Genomic DNA, 10,169 nt, shown 5'->3' with positions numbered 1-10,169 from the left:
TACATTAATGCAATTGCTTACAAGCACAGTTCTCTAACCTTGACAAAAGAAATGGTAATATAAATTTAGGATCTGACTAAATTTTTAAAAATTTACATTTTAAAAAGAAAAAAACCTTAAAAAATGCTTGAAAACTCTTCATTATAAAAATTTAAAATTCATATGTCTACTTTTCATTTAAGCATTTTTCTCACAACAGCATCAATTGTGAAAATGAGTTATGCAACTCTCATAAAAAAATAAGTAAATATATCACAATCATAGTTATTTGCAACTTACTATAACTTTTTAATAAGTTGCTTCACTTGATATTAAGATCTATAGTTTTACAAAAAGAATCAGTGCCACAAAAAATTTTAAATTAGTAATATATTCATGATTTATTATCTCAAAATAATTTTCAGACTACCAAAGAAAAGGGTAATGCTTTTTTTACTCCTCTTTGGGTTGGACACTTTTTTTTTTTTTATTGTTTGACTATACTATTCGTTGTGAAGCCCACCACTTCTTTACAAAAGTATTACATTATTATTACAAAAGTGATTATTATTATTATTATTATTTGGTAATGCTTTGTATTTTGTTTCTTCTTTTTTTTTTTTTTTCTGGGCAAGTCCCACTTTCCTCATTCTTCTTTCTTTCTTTCTTTCCATACCTTTAACGTCTTAGTTCTCTATTCTTGCAAATCGTCTTTCTATTTTCTCTTTTGTAGGCCATTGTCTTCTTTCAACGCCTCTAATTCCTTCTTTATCTTCTCTCAAAAATCTCTCATGCAATTGCAATCTCCAAAAAAAACTACTTACTTCAATACCCAGACAGATATTGAAAACTGAATCAAATTAAATTATTAATTCAAATCTCAATTCTTATTACCTAAAAGAACACAACTCACCTATTGCCCTCAATTTTATGCCTACATATGGTGGAGACACTATAATTCAAATCTCAATTTTCTTTCTTGACGCCTTTTCTTTCTCTAGACACTAACATGTACAAAAAGAAGAGAAAAATATACAAAAAAAGGAAAAGAGAGAAGCAATTCTTTTCAATATTACCTTTCATGGTGCAATAAGATCGTGTGTACGGTGGAGAAAAAGAGCTTGTTGGAGTGGTCATTGGTGAACCCAATGTCGGCGCTAGTGAAAGTGTAAAGGACAACGAGCTTGTCATCATAGATTGAAAAACAGAGGACGATGGGGTTCATGCAAGAAGACAAAGAAGGAACAGCGGGAGGCGTAAAAAGAAAAAAATGACCAACGAGAGAGGAAACAAAGAGACGATTTATAAAAGCGGATACTGAGATGTCAAATGCATGAAGAAAAGAAGAAGAAGGAAAATGAGACTTGCAAGAAAAAAAGAAGAAGAAACAAAACTAAAAATATTTACCAAATAATAGAAAAAGATCGCTATTATAAAGTTGTACTAGAACTAATTCTCATAAGGGATGGTATGGTCAAAACACACACAAAAATGAAGTGTTTAAACTAAAAGAAGAGTGGAAAAAGCATGGCCTCAGAAAAAATTCACATCACTAAAATCTCACCTCGTAAAACATGCTAAAATTTGTTAATTTTACACAAAAGATCCCTTATGTTTCAAAAATATGTCAAAATCCTTAATTTTTCCTTGAGCCTTTGGCAATTTAAGATGGAAGGAGGGAGGAGGATCATATTTCGTTCCTAATTTCTACTCTCAATTCATTTTCTTTCGATCACACTTCCCCAAAATAATATCATTGAAAAAACTCATTTATATTAAATCATCAAGTTAGATTCATATTGTATCCCGATCATCTTAATTATTTATTATGCGTGTTTCAACGTCAGCAATTTAATGGGAATATTAAACAGAAGTTAACGGATGATAAATTTGTCACGATTACATTAATTTCAAATTTTTCATAATGTGAAAATCAAATTTAAGAACAGTAATATGGACAGGAAATTTTTAATGGTATTGATCCGCACGACATATCACATCATGCCACCTCAACATTCGGTTCCAAACTGGCTTTTCAAAAATTTCGAAAAGACCGAGAAAGTCTAGGCCAAAGTCTTCGCGAATTAATAATTGCCGACAGTGCTGATCCAGGGCAGGTCGTCCTGGGAAGATCAGAATATGAAACCTCAGTAGTGCACAGACATTGAGAAAAAAACCAAGAATATAATCATCATTGTCTTTTTCTTGCGTTTGTTCGGATTCCCCACTCCAAAGCCACGTGTCCTTTATTTTATTTTTTCTTTTTTCCTATTTTTTTCTTTGCATTTGCTTCGAATATCACTTTGATATGAATGTCGCCTTTAACTTTTTCTCTTTGCTCGTTAAATCTAAGTACAAAATAATTGCTATTTATAGTCACCTGCAACTTTTTAAAATTTTTCTCATTCGAATTTTCTTTTTTAATTCAAAGAGTGTTCAAGAAGAGCTTTTTGCTTCACTTAAATCCATCGACGAAGTGGAATAAATTCATTTATAGTCCGATAAGCCCTCAGTATATCTAAACTTTACCCAATTTTCTAATGAATTTTTAAAAACTCAGTTTCCTTAAAAATCATAAACATTAAGGGTATGTTTGTTCATGATAAAGGAAAATATTTTCTATAAAAAAACTTTCAATTTTTATTTGTTTAGTGCTTTATAAAAATTGATTTTTCTCTTGTTAGAATAAGAGGCCGTTTTTCTTCCAATCCAAGCATGGTGATGCTTTTGATAAATTAATTAGTTTTCTGTTATCCAAATACCACAAAGTCTGATAATAATATTTATAAAAAAATGATTTTTTTTCAAGCAAACAATCTAAGTTCTATCCCAATTCTACTCCGAATCTTTTTTTTTTCAAAGAAAAATTATCAACTTTCACTTAAGTCCCCAATTAACCCTCTGTCCAAATGTCACTCATTTTTTCTTTAAAATCATCAACATCATGAGGCTACTATTATTTTATATGAAAGTGAGGGTGTTGATAAAGATGTAGATTTTGATAATGAAGATTGAAATGACCTTGATGTTGATAATATCAAAGAAACTAGTAGCAATTATTTTATGTCTAGGTAGATTTAGGACTAAAGTGAAAGTTAGTAAAATATCTTTAGACAAAGGAAGTTCGAGACAAAATTGAGATTAAATCTAAAGTTTGAGAGTTTTTAAGGGTATTAGGACAATATCTGGAGGGTCAGCTCACTGATTTTTTAAGTCCCATAATCACTTACCCCGCCACATCTCGTCAAACTACATTTTGGAGAAGCTCGAATTGCAAAATAACTAAAAGGCCCAACTATCAAACAAAGCAAATTAGGTTTCAACATCTTGTTTTGTTTATTGAACTGGGGCTATTGTTAGCTAATTTATTGTGTCATGAAACAATTTTTTTAATCCTTTTCCCTTTAATGGAATTAAGCACCGTAATCAATGAATAGACGGAGCAACCTTCTTAAACTTAAAAACACATAAAATAAGGATCACAAGGGGACATAAATAATTTATGTTATATATTCCCACTTCTAAAAAGATGATCTCAAACAAATGAAATGACATGTCAATAGTTGTATGTGTTAAAATATTTATATATCAAATCACGTTTTCATCGAATAATTTAATTTTCTAAAATTATTGGTACAAAACCTATTCATGATATCAAAGTAGAAGGTCTTGTATTTAAATATTTACTTGGTCCAAAATCCCACCGTGCGCTTATTATCCTTCTTCAGCTTTGCTGATTTTTATTTATTTTTAACAATTTAACCATGACTTTCTAATTTACATAGATCAATATATTTTTATTTGAAATTTCTTATATAATTGTTTCAACCCTAACAACAAATTTTCTTGTCTAAAATCAATATAAATATAGCGTTAATAAGGTTATAATATTTTACCCCAAAAAAAAAAAAGTAAACACACTAGAAGTCCTAAAATTTATTGCAAAAGCGCAATTGAATTCTAAAATTTTTAGTGCAATCAAGTCCCTTGGTTAATTTTGTCTAACTTAGCTAATGGAAAATGTTAGCATAGCATTTTTACTATTTTTTTCTCTCCTACATGGAGCTAACGTAGTCAAAACAAAAATGATAAAGCTAAAAGGTGTTATTTTTATCCAAATTTGATTTCTTAATTTAAATGTTATTTAAGATTTCAAGTGCACTTACCGTACAAAGAAAAGTAAAACCTTACGCATGACAATTTTTAAAATTGTGATGGAGCTATGTCTTCAAAAGGATAAACTTCAACCACTGGTTCATTTTCTTGATTATGATTCCGCCACAGTAAATCGCATGGGACTCCAAACATTTCTCGACATTCTAGACTCGATCAAAATCTATAGATTTAGGTTTAGTCTTGAATCGCAGTTAATGCCGACATTTCTTTGTCCTTACCAAAGAAAGAGAAAAGAAGTGTGGAAATGTTGAAATTGAAGTCTTTGAATGTACCAAGTTCCATTTTCTGCTAAAGAAGGAAGGAACATTCGAAGTCAAATGTACTGGTTCAATCTGCAAATTTTACCTCTTCGACGAAGTGGAAGATATATGAACATCAAGTCTCATGCTCTTGACATTTACATTTGAGTTTGATATAAGGGGAAGTTGAATTAATCCATCTTCTTTCCCCAAGAACTAGACATTGCTCACAGGTGCTATTTCGTGAACGAGAGCTGCACAATTCGGCCTAGAAAAGCCGACAGTTCTTGCAAACCGAACTGCTTCTATAAGCATGTAGTATCACTATTGAGTATCAGCAAGGAACTACTTTTGCAGCACTTCTTCTGTCTTGTTTCTTACGATCGCTCTTCCTTAAGAAGACTAGCAATATGCATTCCGGGAGCATGGGATCATCAAGCAAGACTTTGGAGAATTAATGCGGGATGATTAACTTTTCATTGCCACAAATTATATCAGCATATCCAGATGTAGAGTCACCATCTGCTGATGTAACGGAGGACCTATTACCATAACCATAAACTGAACAAGAACTAACCACTAGGACTTGAGGAAAGATCCATACAAAGTGTATTGATTAAACATGTTCTGTCAAGTCCAGTGTGCATGCAAATCTCGAAGCTGCATCATCAAAAGGAGAGACGGAGACACTTGCATGACAAACGGACAATTCAAGCCTACCACTCTGTTTGGCACACGGCTAGTCGACGATGAACATTATATCACGACAGCAAATTGTCAAAGTCATAATACACGCCATATATCTCACATACAAACCCTTTGCAGATCAAGCTCGGAAACATCCACCCAGAAAAAAGAAGAAAAAAGAACTGCTTCAAAGAAGTCATATATAAAGAAACTACAAGACAGTAACTTCTAGGCCTTATAACAGACCTCACCATCACAGATTCATCCCTCTTTGGCATCTCCTCCTTCCTCTGCTTCCTCCCCAGCTGCTTCAGCATCTTCATCTAACTCGTTTTTAGTCGTTTTCTCTTCTTTAACAGCGCATTTTGGGTGGAGATCAAAGTCACACTCCTCGCAATAATACGACCACCCCTCCCCTGCCTTACCGCAGCCATCACAATTGTACCTTCTCCTCTGAGCAGGAACGAGCTCGTGCTTTTCATGCAAAGGATGCTTCAACTTCTCTGGCCAGCCTTTTATACTTTCCTTGAACTTTTCCTCAAACTTCTTGAGATGTTCGGCAGTAAAAGGATAAGCATCAGCCCCGTGGTCCATTATAAGATCCCTTGCTTTTTTACTCACCGTCCGGCCCGTTGGGCCTATGGCTACAAGCATGGGGATCCCCTTGACCTTGAATCTGCGACTCAGGAATTTCTTCCTCTCATCACCAAAGGGAAGCGCCAGCCATGGCATCTGAGCAAAATAATCGTCGAAGGCAGTTTGGTCCTTGTCGCTGGAGATGAAGATCACCTCAAAGGCATCGTCTGTGGCCTTGATCTTTTCGTATGCCTCCGAAAGCACCGGCAGGAATGCTCGGCAAGGAGGGCACCAGTGTGCCGAGAAGTAAAGGAGGATAGTCTTCCCTACCAAGTCCGATACTGGAATCTGCAATCAAAGTTAAGAAACGACCTTTTAGACGAACCACCAATCAATGGAGAAGGCATGTGAAAACTGCATACATGGAAAGAATTTTCCTAGTTATGGACCTGGTTTCAATCCTTTCCTCAGATCAAGTAACCGAGGGACAACAATATTTAGGACCTCATTGTAGACATTAAAAATTTCCCCAGTCATTAGCTTCTAGGGGAAAAAACAAATTTACCTTGGTTCCATCCTTTCCAATGACGAAATCCAGATCCCCTGAAACCAAGATCGACTCCAAGGTCTGAGATTCTTCCCTTTGCTTCTCTATCTCTGCAAGCTCTGCAAACTTTTCTGGAGTGAAGGGGTAAGTTGCGATGCCATGCTCTTCGACAGTTTCAGCAACGTTGGCATGGACAGTCTTCCCATCCTGACCGATAATGACCAGAGTGGGTAGGGTCGACAGCTCAAAGTACCTGACCAACTTCTTGCATTTCTTGTCTTTGAAAGGTAATGAAAGCCATGGCATGCTTCCAAAGGATTGGTTGAATGACGCTTCATCATCATCAAGAGGTATCTGAACGATCTCAAAACTCTCTCCTCTGGCCTTCAATTTCTCATAAACCTCCAGTAACTTAGGCGTGAAATCGACGCATGCCCTGTGCACGGACAACGAGAAGTACAGACCCACTGTTTTCCCTTCAAGCTCAGTAACAGGAACCTACTTTGGCCACAAAACTATTAGTAAAAGGAGGATGGAAAACCGAATCATAAGCACATGCGACCATCAGTTTCAAATGCATCGAAGATCTTTTTTAGGTTTACCTGATTCCGATTGGACGAAACTACGAAGTTACGAGATCCATGGACCAAAAGAGAGGTCAATGATTGATTTATCCTGGCAGCTTCTTCCTGGTCTTTCAACTCTTTGATACGTTCTGGAGTGAAAGGGTGACCTTCCACTCCATACTCACGGACAATCGCAACTCCGCTATCTGTTAAGACCGTACCTGTGCCATCGAGAATGACAAGGTGGGGTATCCCCCTCACCTTAAACAATTCATCCAAGCTATTGCGCTTGTCCAAGTCGGAAAACGGGATTGCAAGCCACGGCATCTTGGAAAAGTATCCACTGAAGGACCCTTCATCCTTATCTGCAGAGATAAAAATGATCTCCAGATCACCTTTTGGGGAAAGTTCATCGTACACCTCCGCCAGAATCGGGGTGAACCGGTGGCACGGACCGCACCACGATGCAGAGAAGTACAAGCCAAGCTTCTTCCCCTTCAAGCTATCGACCTTAACCTGATATAGAACAAAAAGATTCCTAATTTTAGTTCTTTCATACGGTAATCAGCGAGCAAGGCACACTAGATCACTTGACCACCACACAAAAATCCTGAAAGTGCTCAAGATACACATCCAAATGCCAACTGCAGAAGCACTTCCCTTAAGCACTGCTCATTAAATAGTTAGCAAATCAGCAGTCTTCTCCACCAAAACAAGTATACCACACAGAAGGTGTGAGCATTTACACTAAAGAGCATTACTTCATAGCAATATCGGATCCATATACACTGCTCCCACCTGATCCAACTCCAAGTAACATGTCTTTCTCTAAAAAGTAATGCATCAACTACCAGTCATCCAGTTTCTGAAGGAAACAAATGGACAGCACTCGAAAAATGATGATCCTAGATCAGACCAACTTTAGCTTCTCTTGAACTAAATTTAAAAACCGATCAGCGAAACAACCCCACACGAAGACGATGGCCACGAGAACTTCGACAAGGACGCCCACCCATAATTCTTTTTCTTTCACCTCATCCAGCGAAAGAGCAAGAGTGAAAGAAGAGAACTGAGTTTCACCTGATCGCCGTTGTTCCGGATGAGGAAGTCCCTGTCCGGAGAAGACAGGAGGGACTGAACATCGTGAGAAGAAGCCCCGCCTTCGACAACGTCCGCCATCCTGGTCGCGTTCGTTCCTTGTGTCCTGTTCTCGTGTCTCTGCAGAGAGTCTGCCTGAGAATCCTCCTATGGCGGGCTCCTGCTGCTCTGTTTATATACATAAAGAAAATCCCGTGCAAGCACATATATTATTTATTTTTATTAATATTATTATTACGACTATTAGCTCTTTAATTTTTCCTTTTTCTATATGTATAAATATATATATATATATATTATATATTTTCTTTTCGGTTTCTGGATGCTTCCTTGGACTTTTGGGGACGGCGAGGACGTCAAGGACGGTAGGAAACACGTGGACACGCATGATAAATCTCAGTCTCCATTTTCTTATTTTGTATATATGTTTTAATTTACTACCTTTTACCTTTCCTTGCTTCCTACGCTTCCGGTAAGCGGTGTGTTTGGTAATCATTCTGTTTTGAGTAATACTTTTTTTATGAGAAATGATTTTTTTTCTATTTCTGTTATTGGGAATAATTTTTGAACAAAAAAATGTATTTAGTAACTTACCAAATATTATATTCTCGGGATAAAAATACGTTTGGTAAAATTCTTAGATTTTTTTATTTCTTTTATTTTTTAATTATTTTACTATTTATTCTTATTTTTCCTTTTTCTTTTTTCTTTTTCTCTTTGGTTGGTCACTGGTGACTCGCCGTGGTCGGCGACGTCCGGCGTGCTTGCCAAAGTCTCGCTAGGCCAAGGTGAGGCTCGACGAGGCTCGGCCTCACCTAGGCGGTGCAAGGGTTGGCCTCGTGTCGACAAGGGAGGCTGAGCCTCGTCGTGGCTTGGCGTCTTCGAGAGTTAGCGACGCTCCCAAGGTCATCGGCCCTCGTCGGCCGGTTAGGGCCGACGGCAAAAGGAAAATGAAGAAGAAGAAGAAAATAAAGAGAAGAAGAAAATAGAAGAAAAAAGAAGAGAGAAAAAAATTGATTCTAGAAATTGTTTTGAAAAAGTAAATCACTTGAAAAATATTTTCTTAAAAATAATCACTTGTATCGCTTACAATAATGAATAAGTGAAAAATATCTTTATTGTCCATGAAATTGTTTATTTATAAATTATTATCGATTTAACTAATAATTTTAAGAGATATAAGTGATGATTTTTAGGAACATATTTTCTAAATCATTTATTTTTAGCAAAATAAACTGAATTTTAGATTGCATCTTATTAGTTATAGAATTTAACTCATGACCCAAAATAAAAGAAAACTCATGAATAATCCTATTTCATACGGTTTAATATTCATCATGCATGCCGTCTAGCGCTTAGGGACGCGCAGGAAAGTTTGGGATGGCTGGGACACGTCAGCAAGTCGGCTTTATCTTCTCATTTTATTTGTTATTTGACCCCTTGACCGTTGCTTGCTTCCTCCACAAGAAGTTCATCTCGAAAAATTAAAACTTGACAAAATTTCGTTTTTTTTACCCTCTCAAATTTTTATATAAGTTAGATTTTAAAAGCTTGACAAAATTTCCTCTTTTTACCCTCTCAATTTTTATATAATTAGATTTTAAATTCTTTTGAGAGCTAAATTGCATTTTTGCCTTTTATTCGCGCATGGGTTGGCGTTATGTGAGAAATTAAAGGTATGATTGCTCAGGTCAATTTTTAATTATAATTTAGATTTTTAAGTTTTGAAGAATTTCTTTCTTAATTTTTTAAGAATTTCAGATTTACCCTTAAATTTTTGTTGGTTGCCAAACAAAAAATAAAGTTGATGGGCCTAATAATAAAATAGGGTATAAAATGGTAAATCTATCGCTACGAATCTATCTAATGAAGAACTAATTCCCTATAAAAAAAAAAAAAATTCTCAACTTTAGGTCTAGTTCCAATTCTCTCTTAATTTTTTATCTAAAAAAATCTAAAACTTTAGATCCAGTTCAAATTTGTCCCCAACTTTTATTTGACTTAAAAACTCAACTTTAAATTCAATCTTAAATCTATTTCAAACTTTTTATCTTTATCTAAGAGAAAAATCATCAATTTTGACTTTAGTTTCAAATTTGCCTCCATTAGTCCTCTATTCAAAAATCATTGTTAGTTGTCCGTAATTTTCATATTCTATAATAGTTTTATTTTGGAGATAACTTTTCACGTCACCTTCCTAACGTGGATCTCTTATCAATGTGTAAATGCCATATTAAGTAGGGATTACACCACGAGCCTAGATTTGAAAATAAATTGAAAGTTGGTGATTTTTTAGACAAA

At 35.4% G+C, this 10,169-nt stretch overlaps 1 protein-coding gene across 2 annotated transcripts in view; it reads right to left on the bottom strand.

The window, feature by feature from the left end:
• The window catches only part of LOC108953836 (probable nucleoredoxin 1), a 29,881-nt gene extending 21,841 nt beyond the window's left edge, over positions 1-8,040 (bottom strand). The window contains exons 1-4 of one of the 2 annotated variants that reach the window (XM_039304789.1): positions 7,851-8,038; positions 6,807-7,286; positions 6,223-6,702; positions 4,981-6,005 (exon numbers count right to left, since the gene is read on the bottom strand). In XM_039304789.1, the coding sequence (XP_039160723.1) occupies positions 5,343-6,005; positions 6,223-6,702; positions 6,807-7,286; positions 7,851-7,949 (1,722 nt within the window). In that variant the 5' untranslated portion in view covers positions 7,950-8,038 and the 3' untranslated portion in view covers positions 4,981-5,342. Of the gene's footprint in view, positions 1-4,980; positions 6,006-6,222; positions 6,703-6,806; positions 7,287-7,850 lie in introns of those variants that run through there. The other variant, XM_039304790.1, reaches the window with a different exon arrangement.
• Between the last annotated feature and the right edge of the window lie 2,129 nt (positions 8,041-10,169).

Source organism: Eucalyptus grandis, chromosome 11 (genome assembly GCF_016545825.1).
Source record: "Eucalyptus grandis isolate ANBG69807.140 chromosome 11, ASM1654582v1, whole genome shotgun sequence".
In the NCBI taxonomy this organism is placed as follows: Eukaryota; Viridiplantae; Streptophyta; class Magnoliopsida; order Myrtales; family Myrtaceae; genus Eucalyptus; species Eucalyptus grandis.
Note: the sequence above shows the minus strand (reverse complement) of the source record. Positions and strands in the feature narration are given on the sequence as shown.